This window comes from Zosterops lateralis, assembly GCF_965231275.1.
Source record: "Zosterops lateralis genome assembly, chromosome: 1".
NCBI classification, from domain to species: domain Eukaryota; kingdom Metazoa; phylum Chordata; class Aves; order Passeriformes; family Zosteropidae; genus Zosterops; species Zosterops lateralis.
Genome location: NC_139762.1, coordinates 116,001,819 through 116,029,612, shown reverse-complemented (window position 1 = coordinate 116,029,612; position 27,794 = coordinate 116,001,819). Strand labels below are relative to the sequence as shown.

At 39.9% G+C, this 27,794-nt stretch overlaps 1 protein-coding gene across 1 annotated transcript in view; it reads right to left on the bottom strand.

Moving 5' to 3' along the window:
* CLVS1 (clavesin 1) overlaps nt 1-25,116 on the bottom strand; it is a 101,538-nt gene extending 76,422 nt beyond the window's left edge. Inside the window, exons 1-2 of the mRNA XM_083864352.1 lie at nt 24,604-25,116; nt 14,181-14,798 (exon numbers count right to left, since the gene is read on the bottom strand). Of these exons, the coding sequence (XP_083720478.1) occupies nt 14,181-14,569 (389 nt within the window). The 5' untranslated portion in view covers nt 14,570-14,798; nt 24,604-25,116. The remainder of the gene's footprint in view (nt 1-14,180; nt 14,799-24,603) is intronic.
* Between the last annotated feature and the right edge of the window lie 2,678 nt (nt 25,117-27,794).

Here is a 27,794-nt window from a genome sequence, read left to right as displayed (position 1 = left end):
CAATGATGACAAGATCAAATAGTAAAGTTAAAATCAAGTAACTGCTCACCAATGCACATATTTTGAGAGTGCTGAGTTCAGAATGACATATTATATTGTTTGTGGACATTCAAACAGCACCTGGTGACTCAGTCCAGAAAGCCTCAAAATCTGTATCTCTTGAGAGATATTGGGTAAGAGGTTACCAAGACATGAGAAGAAGTGGCAGAAAGTAGAAATCCAGGTATATATTAATAAACACCTAAACTGGCTGTTAAAGCAGGCAAAGAACATATACTTGGCTTATGCCTGTTCTTAAACCTGTGCAGTGAAAGTAGCAGATATTAGAAATATGTGCAAAACACATGTCAATCACAATAAGGTTTATAATTTGTTTTAGTTGGAACCCTTCAGGGCACATAAAAGACAGACATGAAAATATTCTAATAATTTCTTATAAATAAATGAAAAATTGTGTCAAGTATTTTATATCATAGAGGTTTCCCACTGGAACAATAAGCAACTTTGGTATAGCTGACAAGATGGAGGAACTTGATATTATTGATGTAGAAATAATCACTGGGGAACTCAAAACAGATGCAATAAAGATTCATAAGACAGCAGTCTAGAAAAAATTAACTGCATGTCTCTGCAGAAACAATGTTGAAAACTTGTTATAATGATTCAAGTGAACAGGAGAGATGGATCAGGAAAAAAATGAAACTGTGTAGATTTATGTAATAAAGACTGATAAAAGTATATAGAATCATGGTTCTGCCAGCCACAAAGAAACCACTTTGCACAGTTATGCTGAAAAGGATATACAGTGCCATGAAGCTCAAGAAAAATGAGCATTTTCACCCTAGCTACTTTTGAGTGGATCATATTTCACACAACTACACTGACGAAAGTGAAGGAATGAATAGCAAAAAAACATTCCCCTTTAAAAAGCAGATTTATATTTTTCTCCAAGAAAGAGCAAATAAACCGCTTCTGTAGAAGACTGCAGACTTTATAGAAACTTTAGCAAGGTAAAAATAGGTTGTGATCCAACCAGCAATGAAGAGTCTGGTGACATGTCACCTGTGAAATTTTAAAAAAGGTATGTCTTCTACTCACATTCTCCACATTTGCCCCAGAGTTCATTGGGTATCCAACCTCCTTTGTGGACAACAGCTGACAGAAGTTGCTCTGGGAAGTCTGGATTCCATGGACACACGACTCCTCGATATGTCAATCCACAAAATATGATAACTGAACAAATTTTATAAGTAGCTGGCAGGAAATGAAAATGATGGAATGACACCATCAGTCTCAACAATACGTTGCAGTAGAAACCTTAGGAATGGGATTCTGTAGGCAGCATAAGTGACCACCACTGCAACATCTCCGGGGAGTGCAGCAATTGCTCTTTTCGGAGGGGAATTACTGAATACAGAAACCAAATATCACCAGTGTTCTTCCATGTGGTCTTACAAGCCTTTCACTAAGGGTATTTTTGTGTGGATGGCAGCAATGGAGCAAATCTAAAGCCTAATAAAAGCTAAAAATCTTTTTTTACAACTACTTAGGCAGAATTGTTTGGGTGTGAGAACATAAAAAAATGTTGTGATCCTGAGATGGCTAAAACCACCTGACACTGTGAAAGTGAATATGTGAGTATTCCTGGGAAGTGCAAGGTTCCTTTGAAAAAATAATCCTTTGGAATGGGGTTTTGGGGGTGTTTGTTTGGCCTTCAAGTTGCAAATTACAGTTTCCTGAGAATTAAGGACAAAGGGAAAATGTATGATCCAAGCATGACTCCCCTGAAAATTTTTCCAAAGCAACAGCCTGAACAAATTAATGTTACTGGCCCAGCTCATTTAGAAATACAAGAGTGCTGAGGCTGGCCTTCTCAAAGTAGATGACACAATGATGGAACAAAAATAAAGTTCAGGCTGCAATTTGAAAATTAGAAACTGCCAGGGTTGCAGTTGTTTTCAAAATGCCTTTTGTGCAGGATCGGTGGATAAAATAAGCTAAAATCAATTTTTAAAGTATGATTTTAGATAACCACAAAAGGGAAAATTAAACTTATTTTAAAACTCTAAGACCAGTAGTCATAATTATTGAGTATTATTGAGTACTTCAATTTATGTGAATGCAGAGGCTTAGTACATGATTTCTCCATTATTAAAAAAAAAAATAAAAAAGAAAAAAAGAGAAAAAATCTGCCAATCTACCTGAAGCAATTAATCAATGCTTTACTTACAGTTCATTACCCGGATTTGAAACCTTAGATTTCTGAAATAAACTCTACCTTTTGACTAAGATTTATAATTCTATGGCCTAGCAGCATGAAGGACTTTTCTTGAATGGGATGGCGTAGACCTTGGTGTAACATGCCAACAGTTATAGTGAATAGTAACTGCTTAAGTTGAGATTCCAAAGGCAGCAGAAATAGAATTGTGGAGCCTCGTGTTGGATGTATGGTAATGGAGAAAAGAAGCCCAGCCTGATACCCTTATTCCCCTGAAGCCAGTACAGTTTTATGGTACATGTCAGCAATTTCCAGTAGGGTACAGATGAGTCTTGCTGGTGCAGTGTAGTCCTTGCCTTGGAATAATAATGTTGTATAATTATTTTGGGGACACCATCAATTCTTTTAGGAATTTCCAGTGAAAATCAATCTAAGTGGTTTATAAACTATTAAAGGGAGTTGAGCTAGAAAGAGAATTTCACATGAATTGCAATGTTAGGGATTTTAAATAAAAGTTTCATTAATTTCTTATTAAAGAAGTTATCACTAACCTCCTAAATTACTCTGACCTCTAAAAAGTAGAGTATATAAATATGTGTGGAGATTTAGTCTCTTCCTTCTGGCAACTGCTGTTTCTGATTTTCTGTTTCGGGAGGAAAAGTTTGCATTTTAAGTTTCTAAACCCCTGGAAACTGTAAAATGACAATGCAATTTATACTCTTCTATTTCTGTTTGTATTTCTTTTTATTATAAAGCTAAAATAATTAGTTCAAAAATATTTTTTTGCACCTCTGATAAGAATTTTCACATAGTCAATACAGAGAATTACTGGAGAAATGTGATTAATTGAAGTCATGATTCTGTACTACTAATTCAATTATGAATAATTGTTAATGAAGCAACATATTAAGTAAGAATTAAGTTCAGAAATAATAGGAAAAAAAATCAGTGCTTTTGAACTCAATTCACAGTGATGTCCTGCCAGACCCTATGTTGGTATTTGAAGGAAGCAGCTCTGGAACCAGATAGCAGGAGCAACCTGGTCTTTTACTCCAAACACAAGCACTGAAATAAAGGTACAAGACAGCAGGGTGGCCCTGTTTTGGCCAAAGGCAGCCAAAAAGAGGCAGAAAAAGGATCAGCAGACACTGCCACAGCAAATATATTTACATGGCCTTGAGAAGAATTCCAGAAGAAAAACTTTATATTAGGGGCAAATGCATAAATCTTGAACAAACAAATCACTCCTCGTTTTTACCTCCTCTTGTTTGTGGAAAACATTTACATGCAGTCATTTGTACTAGCTTTTTTTACAAAGAAACACCTAACTTTTTCATCTTTCCTTTTCCATAAAAAAAAAGAAAGAAAGAAAAAAAAAAAAAAAAAAAAAAAACAACAACAAAAAAAAAAAAAAAAAAAAAAAAAAAAAAAACCAACAAAAAACCACCAGCAGAAAATCTTTAATTCTTTTTTTAACCTTTTAATTTCTTTTAAAGTTGCAAAGCCTGCTTTTCAGGAGATGTCATCAGAGATGTTTTCATGGTATCATGGGATGAGTTGTTAAAATTTCCATGTATCTTAATACTACACTGATGGACCCTTTTTTGTATGTTATTCTCTCACAGTTTAGACTGTATTGAAAGGGGAAAATTAGGTAGGGACAGTCCATTTTATAGATCTCTGCACAGCTTTAGGATACATTCATTACAACAGCAGAATTAATTTTCATAAAAGTAGCAGTAGTACATACTTCTCTTTATTCTAGACAATATTTTGACTTCACCAAAAGATTACTAAAATGGCCTTATGCAGTATCAAACAATAACTACAAGTGACCAGGTCTTTGCAAAATAATTCCAATTATGTTGCAGTTAGTTTCACTCCACAAAAACACATTTCATCTTGATCTGGCAGAACTCTTGACCACTCCATTGCCTTGCATTAGGCTGACTTAGCTTTGGTTAATATTTTGCAACAGTGTTTAATGGCCAAGTAAATGCACTGCTTTCATTTCTGCATGAGAAGTATATTGATTCATAAGATGTTTAAGCAAATGTCTGAAGCAAAGCATATCATTAGTGTTATTGCTGATGAAGAGCCCACAGAATGCCACAGTTACCTGTATCTTACTCATTGCAAAATGTTTTCTAATATTTGGAAATATAATTCTGTTTAAGATTTGGGATAATTTTGCTTTTATTCTATGTGTCCACTGTTCACTACCACATTTTGTTAAGGTAAACTATTATATTCAGAAATAATTGAATCTCACCTCTTATCCTCTTCAACTTGTATTACATTGGCATGTTTTCCAGACTTCTTGTTTGTGCTATTCTTTTGTTGACTTAGCTCAGACTTGTCTCTTGTGCTAGTACTTAGGTTACAGGACAACTGAGGTGGGTAAAGGCAATTACTGCTGTCCTGCTCACAACATTCCTGTAATACAGCCTAGACTCTTTGATTCCCCAATGGTATCACTTTACTGTACATAATTTCATTTGTAGTCCATTCTTTACCCTCAAATCCTTTTGTGCCCAGTCAATATTAGTTACCCATGAACACCTGATTTAAGAAATCAAGAGGTGGGAAAATCCCAGTAGAGACAAACCTGTCAGCCAGGATGAAACCAGTAATGGCAGGTGTGTCTGGTGCCTCACAAATCTCCTTGGCTTTTAACATGGAGCCTACATCTGCTAAGCCTCTTTATGAAGTAAATCCCAAAATGATCCTGAAGTACTTTTAAATGATTCATATAAAATGTTCTCTGAAAGAAAGTGAATGTGCAGGTACCTGCGCATATATTTTAGCAGAGAATAACAATAAGATGCTGGAAAAAGAGAAGGCATTCATTGGCAGCACAGCATACACAAATTGCCATTTTCCCCAGACTTGCAAAACTCTTTTATTCAAACAGAATTGAAGGCTTTATCAGAATAAAAGTGAATTTAAATTGCAGGAGCCAGCTAGAAGTGGCTTACATGTAAATGAGAACCTAAGAAATGGAAAGATTTCCCACCATCTCTCCCTAGGTTGGAGTTTATTCCTCCTCCTTTTTTACTTAGTTTTCAAATGAATATTGCAGTACATTTGGAAGCAGGATTTTCCATCAGTCTCTTTCTCTTTCAATATAAATCACATTTCTTCTTTTGTACCTATTCAATAGACAAGTAGGATTTACCTTGGGAAAGCAAGGCAATGCACACTTACAGAGAGACCTTGCAAAGTAGGAGCTGCTTAGAGGATCACAGCTCCAAGATAACAGGAGAGGATGAAGATGACTTAGATAGGGTTATCACACTCAGCTGTAGATTCTCCTGGTTAAAAATACCCATATAAAAGCAATCCTGTGTCCTAACACATAGCCTAGCACTCTGAAGCAGTGTAGGCAGCACAAATACTCTGTAGATTGATCTGTGCGTATATAAAATACTTGACTGGCATCTCTTGGATTTGCTATGAAAGGCTGCCAGGAGGAAGGAAACAGCAAAATGTTTAGCCATGGCAAGGGGAACAAATGTTTCTGATCACACCATAGCAGTGGACTTGTGTTGTTACTCCTGTTTTTCACCCATATTACTTCATTCATAGCTGAATTTAGGGAATTCAGTCCCTCTGCTGACATTATAAAACCAGAGGAGAAGAGATTGCAACTTTGTGGAAAGGAGCACAGGACTATCTGTAGGAAAGAACAAGGAAGATGTGGGGGTAGCTTGTAGCTGGAACACATTGCAGAAAAACGTCTTGGTTTTAAAAGGTTAAAAAAATGTCTTGCTGCTTCATGAATTCAGACCATCAAGTCTTGCTGTAGTACATGAGAATATGTGTGTTTAAAGTACACTTGAGAGTGGTTCTATGAGATCAGACCAAAAGTTCTCATGCCAGGAACAGGCCCCTAAATAAGAGGTTTGACAGCAATTTGGCAAGGTAAAAAAATAGAGACCATACAAATTTGACACTGAAAATCAAGTGTTTTTTCTTGTGTATGTTATTACAATAGTCACTAGCTTACACTTTCAATCAAATCCTCAATTTTGGTCCCTAAAGATGTATTATGGGATATTACAGAGTAATTACTCTGTATACCATTTTCAAATAGGTTGTTATTGAACCTGTAGCATCATAAATTTACATTTTGCTGTGATTTGTATTGCCCATGTGAAAGAAAACTGGCACCACACGTGTTAATGCATGCACAGACACGTGCCATCCACTGCGTCTCTGCAGTGGAAAAGTGGAAAAGAGATACCATCTCTCTATAAAGAAAAAGATATTTGCATATTACCTTTCTCCTTAAAATGAATCTTTACTAGCTTGGTTTTGCTCAGCATGGACAGTTTTCATAAGCAGTTCAGTAGGAAATAGTGTCAGCAGGAGGCTAACTGGCTTGCTTTGCCCTCGGTCCCTGCAACAAATGGACCCTCCAGGAAGTTCCCAGAACTGAGATTATCATAGTCTGTGAACAAGGGATAGATGCTTTTTGCTCTGTTGCTGCACTTATTAAAAACAAAAACTGTGAGAGTGCAATCAGAATTTAAGACCAAAATTTCCTCTTTCTTAAGAAATTATTCCATTTTCTTATTTTTAGGAATCCAATCTCCAGTCATGCATATTAGTTACAATGCTCTAACTCTTTTATTGTTTTAACCATGACAAAGGAGGCAAAACACATAAGATCTTTAACAATTCATTTTTTTTTTTGTCTGATTTATTGGAATGACTTTACTCCTCCATCCTTTTCCCTGTCCTCCTGTACTACCTGCTTGGTTAAACTTGTAGGTGTACATGGCAGCTGAGCGCTTGTACTGCTTAATTTCCCACATCATTGAGAGCTTCCCATGGTCATGGCACACTCACCAGCACAACCACAGGACCACCCTGACTCCCTCACCCTCCACCTTCACCATGGCAAAGAAGTACCCTGAAGCAGGATGACTGATGGGAGGGTAGAATTTACCCCAGTGTGTTCTTCAGCCATTCCATGGAATTGAGCAGCCACCCTCAACATTCACATCCAGACCAAATTCATGCTGTTTGCTGTAACTTCTGCAGGATCACCCGGTCTGCTAAGACCACCAGTTCCTAGGCACCCCTTGTGCTGTTCCAACGGTGCTGGAATTGGAGGATGCTCAGCACTTACCAGAGTGAAAAAAACAGATATTTCAATGTAAAATGCAATCGATACAGGGCTCAAAGTTCAGAAGAAAGAGTCTAAAATAAATCATGGCCTGAGGAAATAATACATCAAGGGAGTATTAAAATTTTAAATTTTCAACTGTATTTAAGGATTCCAGCTCAGTATTTCCATTCTTCTCTGATGCTTCTACTTCATGTAGCTTATGAAATAGCTGGCCAGAGAATTATTTTTCTTTTCCTTCGCTGACTCTTTTCAGTCTGTTCCTGCAGCAGTGTCTGAATTTGCCTTAGCTGCTTTTAGTTTAGTTGGCAAGCTAGAAACAGATCAGAATATTAGATATTTGGAAAACTTGATTTGAGGTGTACTGTGAAAAAAAAAAAAAAAAAAAAAAAAAAGAAGTGTTTTGGTCTCTTCCTACAAAGCCTCACCTCAAAAAGCTGCTATTTATAAGAGCATTCATTCATGGTTTCCAGCAGTTTCCAAAGTTCAAAAGGGCAAAGAACCGTGTGGGATGTCACATTGCTTGGCTTCCAACTATTCTGTGGATGCAGCTCTGTTATGGTGTTCTTTTGCAGATCCCATCTGTGAGGATCACATATACAGCCCACATAGGACTATGGGTCGTTCGTTTAGGGACAAGTGCTATCACAACTGTATGCAGTTCTTTTCTCTTTTCTGACACCCAGACATAAACCTTCATGCAAAAAACTGAACCTTTTGAGAGTCTGGGAAGAAAAGCAGGGGTGTGTGTATGTGCCTATGTGTTTGCTGTGATGTGTTTGCACTTTTTTTTTTTAATCAACTGTCCTTCTTTCCACTTTATAAAGTGTGGGAATTAGATTTGGTTTCTTTTTGCCACAGGAGGAAGGTGGCACAGAGCCACTTTCCAGTCTGCCCTACATTTTCCTGTTATCCTGCAGGTGAGCTCCTGCAACCGTGTTTCTCACCCCCAGGCACTGTCCTTCACAGCTCTTCAGGCAGCCCTCAGCCCAACACCCTCCAGTCACCTCTTCCCTCTCAAAGTGTGTTTGATTGCCAATCCCTCTCCACAGAATTTATTTTTATTTTTCAATCAGGCTTCTCTCATTCTTCAACATATGCTTCATAACTTTCCCAGCTGTTGCTTTTCTTTTTCTCTTTCAGACATTTTCTCTGTCTTCTTGGATTCCCTATGCAGCCTGACACAGGATTCTCATTTTTGTATGTCATCCTGTTGTCATTCATATGGACTACAATTGCCTTCCCAAATATGGCTTCTGTAATAAATGATACTAACTGAATTAAGTTGCCGCCTGCAAGCAAATTAACACATTTCAAGACAGAGCTTCTTTTTGTCTTCTTTGTCCAACATTTAATTTGCACATCTGTTACTCTTCGAAATGACTATTCTACTTATGCTATGCTGCCTTCCCCTATCCTGAATTCTGCTACCATTTCAGACCAGCTCAGAAATGCAATATGAATTATTTGTTTATGCAGCGTACTTCTAAGCTATTTGTTGGTCAATGCAACGCTTGAACCATGATGTCAATCTGCATTGCTGTGAGCATCTCCCAATACAGAATCACCAGCTCCTAACCAAACCCAAAGGCTTAATGTATAAAAATCATTATGGTGTTAGGGCTGGCTGCACTTCAGCTGTAATCTCTCATAATAAACAGACATGAGGCTGAGTTATTGCCACAGTTCTCCTGTGACTATAAATCAGTCTCAACAGATGTTTATTCCCTCATATTCTATTAAGCATCTGAGACTGTGCTTGAAATATGTTAGAACAACCAGCACTTGAGATGTATTCTTTTATACTAACAGGATCTGGTGATCATAATATCCTTGCAATTACGACACTTGGAGCATTCTCAGGAAGGACATACTTGGGTTTTATCACAATCCTTTAAAATATTTATAGCTATTGGTTTACCTCTATGTCAGAATATTTCCTTTCCCTTTAGCCCCACTACACTGTCCTACAGAATGGTAAGTATCTGTTTTTGAGATTCCCTAGGTAATAAAAGATGATTTATGGCTAGCAGTGGACTTGGGATTGCATGCTGTTAACAAAGCAGCAGATTTTCTCTGTCTGACTCATAGAATTTTTGGAGCTATATGACAGCTTCTAACACACAGACGTGAAGACAGAAATTAATTAACATCTTACTGAAAAAAACTATGAAAAACATTCTGCCCCCTACCCCAAGCCCTATTTGCAGAGGATTGTGATTGGAGTCCTTCTTCTGGCTCTCTTATACAAAAATAAATTTTACTCTGGCTGAACAACCTTGAAAGAAACACCTTTGCTTGGAAGAATAATGAACACCTCCTGCTGAATTACTTGCTCACCCAAAGCTCCATCTTCTTGGTGTATCAGCAGTGTGTTTTAGAAGATAGTAGCAGATGTAGAAACATCTGTGGAAGTTACCGAAGGCTTTCCCCAATCCAACAGCTGAGAAGACCCTCTTACTTCTTTAAAACTTCAGTTTCATTACAGGTGGATCAGAGGAGTGTTTAGATTTGGTGAGGCCTTAGATTTGGTAAGAGTGATGAAATGAAAAAGTGTGAGAAAGAGTATTTGTATTCTAGCACATCGAACATTGTTTTTTACATTAAATCCTTGTTCAGGTCTCATCAAAACTGTGTGTGGGCATTTGTTTGTTTTACAAACTGGAATTTTTGATCATGCAAATTATTTAATTGAAAAAATTTATTACATGATCAGTTTGACATCCTAATCTGTCTTTATTGCTGCACAAATTTGCATTTAAAATAAGGTGCTCTGTGAGCAGTGGTGTAAGTAAAGTCTTAGTGGGTTTCAGGTGGGTTCACACCTTGAGTTCTGATCAAAGTGAAAAATGTCCCTCCCCTGCACTAGTGTACAGCATAGCTTAACAGCTCTTTTCTCCCTCAAGATGGAACTTATCTGAACTCTTTCTTTTCTATTCTTCTGCTCATTTTCATTTATTCAGTATTGAATAAGTGAAAATGAAGGTATTGAATATGTGATTAACTATCAGATCCAAAATATACTGTGTAGGACCTAGAGAGAAAGTGATGACATCATGTCTAAGAAATCTGCCCAAACAATGGAGAGAAATCAAACCTATGCAGAGCATGCTAAATTAGTGTAATTCTGGAACTGTGATAGTATAATTCTGAAACTGTGATAGATCTCAGCTAGTGATTTGGCAATAAGTAAATTATCATCCCCTGTGGTTTTTTGCCTGTTATCAAAGAGGTTTTGGTCAAAACAATCATCATTATATTTTTTAACTATGTGGAGACAAAAATGAAATTCTTGCCAGTGAGCTTTGCAGATGTCCCAAGACCCCTTGGAATGACAACTGGGGAGCAGGACATGTGTGGCTCTGCACAAGAGCATGAATCACATGCTAGACTGTGCCCACAGTATGGATGAGAATGTATGACACATTTACCAGTGACATTTGTATTTTAGGAAACTGACTTGAAAGCAAATTTGAGCTGAACATGAGCTCAAAATGGGATAGAGTAGGTAAGAACAGAGTGACAATCTTGTATCTAAAAGGAGGAAACTACTGAACAGATGAAATAGGGCTATCACGTGATGATTTATTAGTAAAAAAAATTATTCAGTTCATACATCTGCACCTTAGCAACAACTTTTCCTAAGTTGATAGGAACTTCCTAAAGTTTCAAGTTCCTAAAATTATAGGAATAGTCCATAAAAGAAAGATGAAGAGTATTTTAAATCTGGAAATTCTTCCTAATTCTGAGAGTAAAGAAGTTAAAACTGTTTAAGCTTTGGCACCTTAAATGTATTGCCATACAATAAGCTAGTGGATTGCTTTGCAGAACATTATCTTTGCTGTGCTGGCTGCTCAGAGCTGTGTTCTTTACCTTGTGGACGAAACAAAGTTGTTTTTGCCTTGAGGAAAAGGGTGTTAGCTCTTTTACTTTCCTTATGTAAGTAAGGTGAATGCAAGAACCTCTGCTGCAGAGTCACTAATGCACTATCTTCTTGTTGCCTGATAGTGTTCACTGCCTCCCCAGTGAACTCAAAAATAGGCTAGATGTGACGTGGTCAGGACACAAAAGTACAAACATGGGAAGATGTCATATTTTTGTGGTACATTTAAACTAACATGATCTAGCAGCTGGAAGCTGAAGTTGGAAACATTGAGACTGGAAATTAAAATCTAGTTTGCTAAAGATGTCAGGTCTATCTGTTGCATTCTGGTGGCTGAAATTACGAATATTTCTAGAAGCTTACATGGAAATTCTATCTTTGATGCAGGGAATACCTTAGAAACATCTTGGATCTGATTTGTCCAAGCAGTCATATTGCACAAATAATGACATTTCCTGTTAAAAATCAATACATTTATAAGCACAGAAAGTTTAAAGCTTTCTTCTGCCTCTCTGACATGTGATGCCAACAGCAACCATACTCCCAGGTGCATAAATGGTAAGGATATCTGGACTGGTAATCAATTTATGGACTATAGCTATTCTGATTTTAACAGATTGTTTAAAATTATTATTTCTTTATAAACAAGCCCTCATAAATTAGAATTTGATCATAATGAAAGAGAAGGCACAGCCAGTGGCAAATGAGATTAAAGTAAGGAAGGGCAGGCTGAAGGGTGAGCTCCTACTCTTACATGTCAACATCACAGCCAATTCCATCAGCATTCAGCTGAAATGTGAGCTGGTGAACTCTTGCTGTCACTGATGGCACATCTGCAGAAAGGTTGCCCAAGATACAATTATGTAAGAAGTGCACAGTGCCTGTTTGAACTTTTTTGTAAAATTTATGTTTCTTCTGGTCAATGACTTGCTCCCATGCTGCTCAATAGGGCATTGCACTCACCATTTCCTTCTCCTTAACAGCTTTTCCTCTTGTTGATGCCTTTAGACAGCAAAAAAATAGGAGGACATCCATTTACTTACAGCCCAAATCCTGTCCCAAGTCCCTGCTGTACCTGGAGTGCTGCAAAAGCCCACAGGAACTTCTTGTCATCTGAATCCACAGAAGAGCTGAGGTTCAGTGGCTGAACTGAGGTAAAGTTTGCACATGATTTTTAATGCCATTGAGGAGTCTTAGTGTTGTTGGAAGGGCCATATCTTAGGAAAGTACATCCTATGCTACTTGCCTCAGCTTTTCTTCTTTGAAGGCTAAAATTATATTTTCAGAAGTATCCAGGTTTGCTTTGGTTTTTTTTTTCACACACAGACATATACACAGACATGGATGAATATTAAAGGTCTTGCTGAAAACACAAGCCAAAATCTGACAGGAATTATTCTGTCAAAATTTCATTACAGGAGCCTTAGGCACCAGCACACTCAGCTTTCTAAAAGCAGGACCTGATGTACAAGGTTAATCACAAAGATTCATTTTGTTGAGGGATCAGAAACCCAAAGTTGGCTCCATGTAATACCTAAATCCCTTAATGCAACCAGCAGAGCCACAGTGCTTCTGTCCTCTAAAGCTGATGCTTTCTATTAATTTCAGATACCGCTGCCTTCATCTTTCTTTTCAGGCCAATTGTAACAAGAGCTTTGTGGTTGAAAGAAAGGCAAACTTGCAGTTCAGAAAGACAGGAGATAAACTGCTGGCCTCTTTGTAGTTAATAGGATTTTTATTACTGCCCTCAGTTCATGATTTCACCAAACAGGTTTGATTATGCAAAGTAATACTTCTGTATCATTTTCTGTACATTTATTCACATGCAAATGAAAATCAGAATCACACCTGAACTCTGCTTTTCACATGGCAATTAAAGGTTTTCCCAGAAAACAAATAACACGAAAAATTGCAGGCATATGTGTATTGTTCTGTAATAATCTCTATGATGTAAATTCAAAGCTCCAATCTATTGACCTAAAAATAAGACTTTTTCATCAAAAACTTTAGACCATGGCAAGACAAAATCCTACCTGGAAATCATCCAAACCGATGGTACCTAAAACCTGAATCTGAATTTTGTTCTTTCATACGATCTTAATCAAGATTCAACAGAACACATGATAACCTTACAGCTGATTACACTTCTCCATCTCACCATGAAGGCAGGGAAAATGGTATGGAATAACTTAGAAAGATGAGGACAATGTAAAAATTATATTCCTGGATTAGCCCCTTTTCTCTGTACCACTTCAAATAGGTAGTGAATGTTGACTGATCATATTAACATTTAAGGACATTATTTTATAATAATGGCTGGGAGATGTCTTTGTTCATACCACTCCATAAAGAAATGGCCTGAACAGAAAACACACTTTGTGTGAATCTGCCATTTATCAGACTAACAACACAGAGCAGCCAGAGTGTTAGAAATCACAATGAAGTTTGTGGAAATAGAGCAGAGGCTACAATTCCCAAAATGGTTCAAACAAACAAGCAATCTGTTAGAAAGCCTGAAAATAGAATAAATATTGTCAGTTTCTTCTTCACCAGGAGAGCTACAAGAATCTCCATATGTTTTGAGAGGCTTTCTGTCAACCTGTTTGGCTGGTCCATGATACAGCTGAAGTAATTGTATGGTAGACATTAATGTACATATAGCAAAAAGATATTATTTGACTAAAATTTGGAAATATTTCTTTAAAAAAACTCCTACATGAGCTACATATGACACATTGATGTAGCCTTATCTCTCAATGGTCCTATGTCCTAAGAAGGAGGACTGACAGGTGATCAGGTGAGATGGAAGTTAGAGTGTAATGGAGATATGGTTACAAAATCATTTGCTGAAAATGGTCTTGCTGTTTCAAAGATGGCCACAAATATTCCATTATGAGTTGAGTGTGAAGTGTGTGTAAAAAGATAAGGACACTATCTACATTTACCTACTCTGATCCCAGTTGGCTGCAAAAAGCAGAAGAATCTTCCTGCCACAGTGGTCTCGATTTTCCAGTACTCCCGGAAACCCATCTGTCAGAGCCCGTTTGATTCCTGGATCATCAGCCTTGAAGTTTTTGAACATATCCAGATTTAATTGGCGGTATTGGAAGTACTGAGCCAGCAGTCTGAAGGCCTCAGTTTGGTGAAACTTTCTGGCTCGGAGAAATCTCAAGATGAAGGCATCATCTGTACGTAAAAACCCAATGTCAGGCCTCGTGATGATCATGTCCCTGACTTGCTGGATATCCTGGTGCAAAATGTCTGGGTTCTCATTCAGTTCCAGGCGGGCCTTCTCTATAGTCTCTGGACTAAGTCCAGCTTGTAAATGGGTCATGTCTGCAAAAACCTCTTTTCCAAATCCTTAACTTCAGATATTTTAGTAGAAGTGCTGATCCCATTCAACTGATGGTCTGCTGTGAGCGTGAGCCATTCAGATGCTTTTTCCTATCAAGATGATATTTAATAAGTAAAAGCAAAGGCCTTTTCTTATTCTTGCAGAGTAACAGGCAGTTCACATGTAATATAATCCATCCAAAGGAAAGTGTTGTTTATTCCACCACTTACTAAAAGAAAAAGAAAATATATAAAAGAAAAATTAAATGTGTATATAAAGCTTGCAGGAATGCATTCCTGAATTTATTTAGCCATAAAATTTCTTCGTGTAGGAGGATAACAGTCACATAATTTCAGAATGGATGCATTTAAGATAAGGCAGTCACAAACACCCTGAGTATATGTTTTCAGGCTTTCAGAAAAGCAATCTGATTTATTGACAATTAACACTAAGCTGTATCAACTTTCTATTAGAATACCCTACTCAAAGTTGTCTTACAGAAGTGTGGGAGTTGCAGCATCCCTAACTTCAAGCCAAGGATGATAACAGCAAAAATAATAGTAATTTTTTCTCACCATTAACGGAGCAGTATTTCAACTTCACAAATAGACAGATTTACCCTCATCATACTAAGTAGAACAACTCTTTCATTTGGTTATATCACCTGTACTATCAGCTTGTAGCTCTCCTTGAGTAAGACTCTTTAGCTGACTAAAAAACTGATTTTTAAAACACCTAAAACTCCACTAATACCAGTGACACTTTCCACGTTTTAGAAACTCACTGGAAATATTTCCCATTGAGAATATGTCATAATGGGAAACTTCCCCCAAATAAGGTTCTTGATGTATCCAATCTGGCAGAGTTGGTATTTTAGTTGAAAAGAGATGTATTTTATTCAAAATTCCTTTTTTCAGTATATTGTAGCTTTCCTGAATACCTAGTTCTGAATTTCATTTTGATTTTTGTACTTTACCTAGAATTTGTTTTTACAAGTGTTAGAAGAAAATCTGCTTAAGCTGTTATGTATGAGCAAAATGGTACAGTGAATCTCTTCCATTTCAGTGACATAATTAGCAAGAGGCTGTCATCGAAGTCTGTGTAGCTACACTGGTGTGAAATAAGATCAAGGTCTGCTCCAATGTGATATGTGTGTGAGGAAAGATCAAGATCCATACAATTCTTCAGCCATCACAGAAACAGACAAGCAAACCCACCCCACCCCCACCACCACTGCTTAACTGATCTTTCCTTTTAATTTCTGTAAAAGAAAAATTTGTTTTAAAAATTTAAAGGGAATCCCTCAGTGAAAGACATACTTTTTGTATTTGAAGAAAGCTGTTTGGAAAGTTATGAATTATTTATAGCAAAACAACCATTTCATTCAGCTACTCCCCTGGGTTCAGCATTCTCAGATCAAACAAAGGGGAGAGCAGCAGCCAAAGCATTTCTTGGTCCCGGATTTGCTCAAAGTTATGTTGGAGGACCTGGAAGTCAATGAGCTCAAGGGATGCCTCAGTTCCCTGCTTTGTGACCTTGCATGTTATTGATAAAAAGTACATTTTAGATGCCACAGCTGCAGCCCCAGGATGAAATCCCAAAATTTAAATACAGAGTATTTCTGCATATTTGCTTAAAGGACATTTGTGGTGGGAGATAAGCTTTTCATTTAACAGCAATATGAATTGGACTTTTCTGTGGTTGACACAAAGGAGAGTTTATTAAGCATCCTTTTTCTGTATTCACTGTGGAGCTGGAGCTGAAAAGAGCTACCTGCAGAGCAGAGTGTCTGATGATTGATCAGCCTGGGAAAACTCTAGGAAAGGCAGAGCTGGGAGAAAAGAGATCTTTGAAAAGGCACTATGGAGGACACATGATTCCTGAAAACAAGTCCTCATGTTTTGAGGGGTAGTCTATGAGTGCAGACTATTCAATTCTTAAAAAAACCTAGAGCTGTAATAAAGGTGGATTCCTTACATAAAAATAAACTAACAGCTATTTTCTTTATTTTTGCCTTTATTAGACCAAATTAGAATAGCTCCAATGGTATCAAACTAATTTCACTGATGTAAAATTACAGTAGGCCATAGAGAAACTAGGGTAAAATTTTTTGACTGAGATCTCAAATTAGTGGTGACATCAGCATTTTCTGTCATAAATCATGGGTATAGTTACAATGCCTCCATGAGCTAGTTAGGAGAGCTAGAATTATTTAAAAGTGACACTGTCATTAGGGGACTGTGGTGCCAGGATTGGTCCCTCCCTCATTTTAACAGCAAGTGTGGAGTATGGGAACTCTTTGCTCCCAAGGGTGTTACGCAGACATCTGGAAACAAGAAGTTTATCTGGGGTCTGCATTAGCTCTGGCTTAGGGCCTAGTAAGAATTACAACACCTTCAGCCACCTTTTGTGGCTTAGAATCACAAAACCGTAGAATCACAGAATGCTTTACTTTGGAGGGAATCTTTGAAGGTCATCTGGTCCAACCTCCCTGTTGTGGGAGGAACATCTTTCATTGGATCAAGTTTTTCAAAACCTGATTCCACCTGGCCTTGGACACTTCCAATGTTTGAGCACTCACAGCTTCTCTGGGAAACTTGTTTCAGAGCTTCACCACCCTCAACATAAAGAGATTTTCTTCTTTATATCCAATCTGAATCTGTCCTCTTTCAGTTTAAACATGTTAACCCTTGCCCCACTACTACTGGCCCTAGCAAAAAAGTGTGACCATCTTTCTTGTAAGCCCCCTTTAGGTACTGGACAGCTGCTGTGAGGTCTCCCTGGAGCCTTCTCTTCTCCAGGCTCAACCACCCCAACTCTGTCAGCTTGTCTTCATAAGAGAGATGCTCTAGCTCTCTGATCATTTTTGTGGCCCTTCTCTGAGTCTGTTCTAAAACATCCAAGGATTAACAGCAGATAACAATGATGCACACACACAAGTCCCAGTGGTTTGTCCATTTTCTAGGAGTTTATGGGAGTAAAACTGTCTCTTCCTCTGCTCCTTTTCTGTCTCCCACCTCCACCAAGATGCTTCTTTGGCAATAAGGCAAATCCTTGAAAGGTCAAATGCAGTCTGCTCCAGAAGAAAATGAGATTTGAAATAAAGTCTGGCCATTTTTATTGGTTCTCCATCTATGTAATGTCAGAAATTATTCTACTTATTTTTATTAAAGTTTCCTACTGTTTTTAACTAATTTAAATGCTTAGGATTATTCCAAGGTGAGGGAGACACAGTCCTGCCTTGTCAGACGTTGTTGCCAAAAAACAATTTACACATCCTCATTCCGACAAAAGATCCATTTTTAAATTCATTTCAGAGTTTTCTGATAGTGAGCTGAGCTATAACCATGGATTACAGTTATCTATAGATTACCCTGATTATCACCCAGAACAGACTGCACCAAAATGTGAAGTTATATATTGAAAAATAATCTAAAATATGTATGAACAATTTTGCCACTCCCAGAATCATAGGGCAAATCATGAAGGTAGCGATCCACACTGGCACCATTGCCTTCAAGGAGCCTGATATACATCAGTGAATGATTCGGTTCTCCCACTGCTAACTTTGACAATAAATTTAGCCCACCACAGCTACCAAGTTTAACTGTTGCTGCACTTTCTCAAAGGGTTCTGATTTATTCTGGTTCCCGAGATATAATAGAAGCTTCATCTCCATTTTCACCTCCTCCCACACACGGCAATCTCTCCTTCTCTTCCGGTGTTGTGTACAGCTCTGATCCATCTGCCAATTTTTTAGATGTTTACATCTTTGTTCAGTTTGGTGCAGGGCTGTTTTTTCTTCCAAATGAAGATACTGGCCTTCTTTTCCTATTTTGAACATTGTTGCTGTGTATTGGCACACTAGAGTGTGTTATAGTCTCAACAGCTGTTTTTCTATCTTGTGACTCTTTGTTCCCAAGGGACTATTTGCTCTTCTAACGTCTTTTCACAACCACTTATAATAAATCATCCCTCCAAAGGAACAAAATTCAGCCTTAAATGAAAAAAAGAAAAATTACAGAGCTTTGAAACACAACATACTAAAACCAAAACAAGGAGGGAAATTTCCACCAAAATTATGGTGTCACATACAATTTCGGGTAATTCATTTTCAATCTCAGCAAGGAAATTACAAGGGACAGTGAGTGTTCAGCATGGGTAACATACTGAAAATGGGGTACAATTTTCAGACAAGCAGCTTATATTTTTGTATTATACTCAAAAAGAAAAAAAAAAAAAAAAAAAACTATAGAAATTAAATAACACTTTTCCAAAGGATATAAAACACTTTTCATTCAAAGATTTTAATATGCCTTACTCCTCTCTCTTCAATGACAGCTTCTGGGTCAGCATTCAATCCCTATTTGCACTGCCTGCCCTAGAAAATTGGCCAAAACCTGCCTTCACTGATGATGGCAATTGTCTGGATCATTTTGTTCCTGTTCACTTACCAGTCCTTCCAATACCACTTGCTCCTTTAAGTACCTCATGTCCATTTGGCCCTTCCCCATCCAATTCAGTTCCAGAAAGATTTTAGCTGTCTCTTAATCTATCAAGCATTTTCCATCCAGTCCAAAGCTATCTGCCATGTGAAATTTCATTACCATAGCTTTCAAACTGAGGAGGCACTAACATTTCATCCTCACCTGGTATTAAGAGGCATCACTGCTAAGGTTTGTCTCATTATATAACTCCTAACCCCTAGCATTTATACAGATATTAGCTGCTGAAATCATGCCAGAGAGGAAGGGAGTGGGCAGGAAGGGAGGGAAAATGGTAATATAGAATGATTTTATCTCAGAGTGTGGGCGTCATCTCATTAGATTTCTTTTTGAAAAATATTTTGATGTTAATTCTGGAAAATCTCTTAGGGCTATGTTCTGCTTAGCAGGGGTTGCTCCATAAGGACAGGGGAGGATGAATCCATACCTGTACCAATAGGAATGGTTCCTATGGTCCTTTGTGGCCTTGTGGTACCTTACTAGAAACCTGCACTGAAAGTGGAGTGGTCAGATCTAGAAAGGATCCTACCCCAGCTCCATGAACCAATTTCAAAAGAGCAATGAGCAAAACTGACTCTCTTTTTCCCTTGTCTGCAAGACCCCGGCATCTTCCACAGATTGTGGGGAGAAGCACAGCCCTGAGTGATTTGCCTGAGATCCCAGAGGACACATTTCACAGAGCTGGGAACAGATCATATCTCTCCTGAGCCATAAGCCTACATGTTAACATCCGGGGAATCTTTCCTCATCATCCACTTGACCCTTTGTTGGACTTTCTCTTATCTTACATGTTCATGTCTCCCTTGTACTGGGGAGCCCAGAAGAAGACACAATGCTCCAACTGTGTCCTCACCACTACTCCTGTGTAGTCTTTCCTAAGGGACTAGATTCTCCCAGTGAATATAAATGAGTTAAATACTGCAAGTCTTTCTGCTCTAAGTACTGGTGCTCCCGTAAACCTTCACTAGGGATTTGTTGCTTCTTGTCATTATGAAAATAGTGAATGTTTGTGACTGTAACAGCTGTGTGGGGAATTTGATGGCTTCTCACATTTTCCCAGGGTAGAATCTCTCCACTCAGGTACAAAAACTAACATTTCCTTCAGTTCAGTAAAAACAACACATCATGCATTCCTACTCATTCCACAATCTTCTGATTAGTTTGATTTAGTTACACATTGCCCTCAGGCTACATCTTAATGTCCAGTGGCAGTAATTTAGCCATGGCACAGCACAAAACACAGCAGAAACTCAACTGATCTTCACTTCTTTCTGCACAGTATGTAGGGCAGGCATGTGTGCAGCACTGACCTGAAGCTGTCCTGCTATTCCTGCAAGCTGCCTGGCAGGAGGAGGGACAGACAAGGCTGTCTAGCAAACATAAAATTAAAAAACTGCTCTGTTATCTTTTAACCTAAAATGTGCAAAACTTATTAACTTCTTAAATATTAAAGAATTGGACCACACAACAAAGAGGGGAACTTATACAACATAGAAATAAAAAAGTTAAACAAAACATCCTTAATGTCGAGAGGTTGGTTAAATTTTTCTTCAAATCATAGTTTTCAAATTCACAGATAATCTGCAAACCCCTATGGGAATGTGTGACCTGACCTGTGGCATGCCAAAGAAGCAGCAGTTTATGAGGAACTTCCATGTCAGTCATAGTGCAAGCATCACCAAGCAAATCACTCTGGCCACTATGGGACAGAGGTCAGTTCCTCCCATAATATAGAAACATCCTACAGCAGAAATTAATAGGATGCAAAACATGAATTCTGACCCCCAAGCCTCATAATGAAACTATATGAAGAAATCTCATAGCACACAATCATAACATTGGTGTCTGAAAATGCCTAAATACTGTAGAAGTTGTGTTACAACATCCGCACAAAGATACATAGAAGAAGGAACAAAACACATTAACAAGATATTCAGTGCTGCATGTTTAGTAACATGAAGTTTATCTAATTTTGCAGTTCTTTTACTCCATGTTTTGAAAAATTATGTTCTTTCAAAAAATATGAAACTCAATAGTGATACCTAAGTGTTGACTTCTTTCTGCTTTATAGGTTATGTCAGAGAAAAACATCCGTGACATATCATTGTGTGGCAGAGGGGAGGAGAGAGAAAGAGAAAGGGAAGGGAAGGAGAAGGGAAAGGAAAGAGGAAGGGATTTCTGCACCCAGGAATTCATGCAGTCCTACTGGGATTTTTTCTCATTCCTACTGAAGTCTGAGCACGAACACAAAGCACATATAAACTTCTCCCAAACTAGTAGAAATAAAGCTTAATATAACTTTACAATACCATGTGGGTTTGTTTTCTCAGTGGAGGAACATATCAGACTTAAGGAGTTTATTTCTATAAATATTACTGAAAGAAAAAAAAACACCCAAACTGAGCAAACAAATATCCCACTAAAGTGTTTGGAAATTCTCAAATTAGATCAATGGAGCAGCATCAGATCAAGAGAGAAAGGAATTAGAACTCATCTGATGAAAACCGTGTGAACTTCTGCTCAGTTTTTCCACTCTATAAAAGACTAATGTTTCTTCCTTTTTTCCTTGTTTTGTTTTGTTTAAGTAGTAGTACCCAATTGTCACATCTTGTTTGTGTCTTTGCTGGAGAAAACTACAGTACAAGGCTGTGAGAGAAAATAAAATTCACTTGCCAAGCAATAGAACAATTGCTTTAATAATTGCACGCCTAAGTTAACAACTGCATGAGTCTACAGTCTTTTTGAAGGAAATGTTATCCATCCTTCTATGAGGCTGATCATTACTATTTCAACTGACATGGCCCTTTTTTGGAAGATGAGGAGGCTGCTGTTACATATTTCAGTGAAATGACGTCTGTGTTCAAGGCATGTAGAGTTTAAGGAATTATGACCCAGTGCTATGGCGTGGATTCTGCAGTTCCTCCACTGCTGAACTCAGTTGCACTGCTTACACTACTACTCAGCAGCACTCAGTGCTACTCAGAGCATCCTGTCTCTGCATCAGATTTTAAATAACAAATTATGATTTAATAAATTAAGAAGGTTTTTTGAAAAGGTTGTAGTATCTTTCATTGTTTTGTGTTTGCCTTACAAAAGTCTAATTTTTAGAAAATACTCAATAGTTTTTAGAGGTAGATGAGTCAACAGAATTCTTAAAATAATTAAAGCAGATACATGACAGCACAAGCTGCCCCTGTAAACTTCAAGCTGGGATACAGACTGCAAATGAGGAAAACCTCTACAAGGTTATCTGACTTATTGTTACAGGAAAAAGTAAACCAGTACCGTTGTTATGCAGTGCATGGCATAATATTGTTACATAATATCTCATGTAGATGTTGGCATTGTATTAACTTTTATTACTGGAGATAATCCATGTTATCATCTGATTACTCAGAAAGCACATGAAAGCAGACTTTCTGTAATTTAATTTTTTCCTTCCAAATATGATCTTGTCACTATTTAGTGATGGACAAGGAGTAGCCATCTGCTCCTTAACTTAATTATTCACAGAGCTTGTTAAAATTGAGGAATCAGCATTTTGAAAAGGGGAACCTCCCTTTCTTCTATGACCTTCCTCACCCTCTCAGGATTAAACCATTGCAAACAGAATTAAAGTCAGGCCAGTAGCACGCAAGGGGTTTCTCCAGCTGTTATTTGCTTTGTATTTATTTTCCGTATGAACACCCTCACTTCTTTCAGAGACCAAAACTTAATTCTCGACTTCCTGCAGCAAAGGACCCACGCGCTAGACATGATTCACCTCACTTCTACCCTGCACCCATCGATGTTTACCACAAGGAAAGCAATAAAATTGACTGACCTGGCACATTCCCCCTCCCTTTAATCACTCATCCCTCTTTGGAATGAGTACAACTGGTCAAACCAGGCGTCAATCTGCTGAGGGGCAAACAGGTATCAGCTGCTGTTTGACAAGCTCCTGTATGTCAGCTCTTGGCTGTAGCCTTTACTTCATTAACTTAACTCCCAGTTTTAACCCTTTCCTCTACATGCCTCTCATCTCTCCGCAGTCTCAAACTGGATCTGGACTTTCCCTTCCACCTTGTGCTCCTTTCCTTTCTTGCCCAGCTCCTGGGCTGCTGAGCTGATTTTTAGAGTCCCATGCCCCCTTCCAGGAATGACTGAGGCTGGTGATGGAGAAAGAAGACAGGAGGGGAAGAAAGGTCAGGAAAGTGAGGAAGGTGGGGAAACAGGGGCAGGGAGGAAAGGAGGCAAGGAAGCAGGGCAGGGAGGAGAGCAGACAGGGAAGGCAGAATGCAGGAAGTCAAGGAGAAGAGAATCAGAGAAGCAGAGCAAGGACGACTGGAGGAAGAAGAGGGAGGATACATAGGAGGCAGGAAGCAGTAAGCAGGGCAAGGAGAGGCAAGGGAGACGGGTGAAGCAGAGGAGGGAGGGGAGGTAAGGGGAGTAGAGGCAGCAGGGCAAAGAAGAGAGGCAGGGAGCAGGATAAGGAGACAAGGAGAGAGCAGGCCAAGTAAGAGGCAGAGGAGGCAGGGAGTAAGGAGTCAGGGCAGGCATGAGGCAAGCACTGGAGGCAGGGAACATAGAGATGGGGAAGGCAGTGAGCAGGGGAAAGAGGCAGTCAGGGCAAAGAGCAGGCAGGTAGCAGGGAGGCAGATGCAAGAGAGGTAGGCTGGCAGACAGGAGAGGTGTGTTGGGAGGCAGGAGGTAGGGCAGCCAGGGAGCTGGGCAGGCAGGAGTCAGCAGCCAGAGCTGGCAGGAGGCAGGGAACAGGAGGAGAAGGACAGGCAGCAGGCTGGGCAGGCAAGGAGTAAAGCAGACATCAGGCAGAGAACTTGGCTGGAAGGAAGCAGGGGACAGGAGGGAATAGGGCTGGCAGGAGACAGGGAGCAGGACAGGGAAGAGGCAAGGCAGGCAGGGGGAGCAGGTAGTCAGGAGGAGGCAGGGGAGAACAGGGCAGGCAGGAGGGGGCAGGAGGGAGCAGAGTAAGCAGGAGGGAGCAGAGTAAGCAGGAGGGAGAAGGGCAGGCAGGGGGGAGCAGGGAAGGCAGAGGGGAGCAGGGAAGGCAGGGGGGAGCAGACACGGAACAAGGCAGGCAGGGGGGAGCAGGCAGGGGGGAGCAGGCAGGGGGGAGCAGGTAGGGAGCGGGCAGGGGGAAGCGGGCAGGGGCGAGCAGGCAGGGGGCGGGCAGGGAGCGGGCAGGGGGGAGCAGGCATGGAGCAGGCAGGGAGCGGGCAGGGGGGAGCAGGCATGGAGCAGGCAGGGAGCAGGGCAGGCAGGGAGCAGGGCAGGCAGGGAGCAGGCAGGGAGCAGGGCAGGCAGGGAGCAGGGCAGGCAGGGAGCAGGCAGGGGGGAGCAGGCAGGGATGGGGCAGGAAGAAGCAGGCAGGGAGCCGGGAGCGGGCAGGGAGCGGGAGGCCGGGCGGGGAGCGGCCGGGGCTGGAGCTGTCCGCCCCGCGGTGCTGAAACGCCGCATCCCGGGCCCGGCGGGGCGGGGGGAGCGCCGAGAGCCGCCCTGCGCAACCCGAGAGAAGGCAAATCCAAATACCTGCACAGCGCCGGCAGCTGCCCTGGGGCGGCGGGGGGCTAGGTGGAGTGGGTTTTCCCCCCCTGTAGATGTCCTTGCTGCTGAGCTGTGTGGGCGAGGAAGATCTCCCGGCTCCCGGGTTCCGGCTCAGATCTCTCTAGAAAACTGAATGAGCGAACGCCAGCTCCACGGGGCTGTGATTTTTTTTTTTCTTTTTTCCTTTTTTTTTTTTTTTTTTTTTTTTTTGGTAGGAGGCGTGTGCGCCAAAGCCTGGGTCCTTCCAGTGCCGTCCCCCTGGGTCCTAAGCCCTCCTGCCGCCCGCCCGGCTGGCTCCCGGCACTCCCGGGATGCGGGCTGGGAGCTCCGCGCCGCCGCGGGAGGGGTGGGAAGGGGCTGCTGGCGGCCGGGAGGGCTCAGCTCGGCGGGCTTCCACCCAGCGGCATTGGCTCCGCCGCCTGTTCTCTGGCATCGCCTCTTTCCCAGCGAAAGTCGGGCAGAGCGCAGCCTCCTGCGGCATTTACAGCAGCCATGGAAAGGGGGATCTCAATGGGCCGCGCGTTGTCGATGGGCTGCCCTAATGAACGCGGCAAACTGGGTTTAGAAGAGAAGTTTGTCTGGGTCGGACTGCAAGGACTGTCATCAACAGCACCCAAAGCAAATGTTTAGTGAAGAATGTAAAAACCAGGACAAGCTTCACTCCCGCACTCTCTCAGCCCCTCTTCCAAGTACTTCAGGTTCAGGAATTTCCCCAGCAACACAGTGTCTGTGTTTTCAGGATGAATTTGTCCTCCTTGAATTCTCACAGCGTCTCCTAGAACACTTACACATTTCTAGAATACCCTTCTATAATGCCCTTTGGTTTAGCCATCTACCTACTTCACAAACTTCCATTAGAGGGATGTGTTAGCTTTAGCTGCTGGTGGGGAAAGAACAGGAGAAGGGAAATTCTGTCCTTAAATTAGGTTCTGAAAATCACTTTCTGTACAAGCCACAGAAGACCTATATTAAACGGCATTTGGAAGACTTTGGGTGATGTAATGATCAGTCTGCTCCTATGAACACAGTAAACCAAATTGAATATGCCAGCAAAGTGCATTTCCTCTTTTGTTATCCCTGTGCCTTATGGAGCACAATTCCTGGAAATTGGTGGGTTTTCTTGCTCTCTTTATTTTGGACATGTTTCCCAAGTCAGTTACTGAAATATCTTGTTAAGTGAAGAACTAGGTGGTAAATGATAAAGATAAGGAACAGATTCTGCATAGGAAATGGCTAAATAGAGTAGGATTCTTCAACATGGAAAAAAAAGAGAGAGGAGTAAGTGTAGATAAAATAGTGGTGTGGGGCTTTGTCATCATTCATAGTATCTCATGATAAAGAGCAGCATGAGGAAAATAAACCTGAACAATATCTCAGTATCATTTCCATTTTTAGGAGTAGGAGAAGTGACACCCAGTAGGGTCTAGCTTTGATTCAAACAAAAGGACATACTTCTTCACAAAATATCTAGTGAATCTGTGGAACTCATTTCCACAGGAATTCATACTTCAGAAAATTGTAGGACATATCTGTGGAAGAAAAATCCATTAAGGCCCTTTAAACATGAAGTCATAACCTCTGGTTTAAGAAGACCTTGTTCCACAAATTGCTGAAGGCTGGAGTAATATTTGGGAAAGGATGATTGCCTGCTCTTGCTATGCCCTGCTCTTATTCTTTACCTCAGTCATCCAGTGCTGATCACTGCTGGGTTAGATGGACCTTTGATCTGACCCAGTACTGGCTTCTCTTATATTCTTACATACAAAGTAGACTTTAAGAATGTGAACACAATTGGATTCCTTTCAGCTTTGTTTTCCCTTAAAAGGGGAAGATCCAGTCGTTCTGGTCTTTTTCAAAGAGTGTACATCCAGAGTCACTTGCTTTTTAGAGGAAACACCCCAATATTAATGAGCAAAGGTAAAAGGAATCTGTAGGGAAGATGACTTGTGCTTTTAGAATGATTTCCATGCAGAACTGTTAATTTAGCCCACAGCATGTGTCAAACTGGAATATGAGCTTTTTGCGTCCTGTGACCAACCACATTGACTGGAAGAGAAGAAGCAGAAGCTCAAAGGCTGAGCGCTCAAAACTCTCACAAGAGCATTTGTCCCAGCACATGATGGAAAAGCACTTCTAGCCCCAGGGAAGTTAATACTCAGTTAGTAAGTAGTCTCATTAGATCATTATTTTCTGCATAGAGATCAGTTTGGAGATAAAAGAATAAGCACTCTGTTTTCATAATCCTGTTCCAAGCTTCCACTCTTGCACATATGATAAAGATTAATGTACTAGCTACTGTAACTATGCCGTACTTCCCTGGGAATTGTTAATAATATTAAGTGGAATGAACATGACTCTATAAACCAACTGCCTTAGGCAGTCAAATGAGTTGCCAAATTGGATGTATGCTTAATATTTGGGGATTTAATATTTTTATTCAGTCTAATTGATGTGTTTTTTTCCTCCCTTACTGTTGCTCTGAAGTGACCAGTGCCTGCTGAGCCCCTGGATGATTGACATATACCACAATACTATGATAGAAGCAGATCTCTAAACATATTCCAGCTGGGCCTTATATCGATCCCAGTGCAAATATTGTTAAGTTTCTTTCTCATCACCACTTTATCACTTTCTTCGTACAAAATCTACTCTGTACTCTGAGACCATGCTCCAGGTCATATCATTCTTTGCATTGTCCCAGTCATTACACTTCATCTGACATTACAATCTCAGAAAAAACAGTGTTGAACGTATAAAACTTTGAGTTTCATAAAGGTATGTCTGGGCCATAAGGAACTCCCTTGCTGGTGTGGACAGAGCTGCAGCCCTTTCTCATTTACAGTGTCAAATATACACAGCTAAGGGGAGAAAAAAAATACTGGTAATCACAGTTTGTCACTGAAGGCATCAGAACTGACTGCACATATGGAGGGAATAGATCAGTTTTGAAGAGGATATTTTAAACAGCCTTTTCTGAAAGTAAAACAGAACTTTTATATTAAATTTATTCTAAATTTACCTTCTCTACTGCCACAATATTGCTGCTCTGTTTAAAAATAAAACAAACAGGGAGATAAAAAATTTGAAAAGAAAATGTATATTTTCACCACCGGTAGAAAGGATCCAAGTACATTAACTATCAAGGAAGCCATAAAGGTCAGAGTAGCTGATTGTTC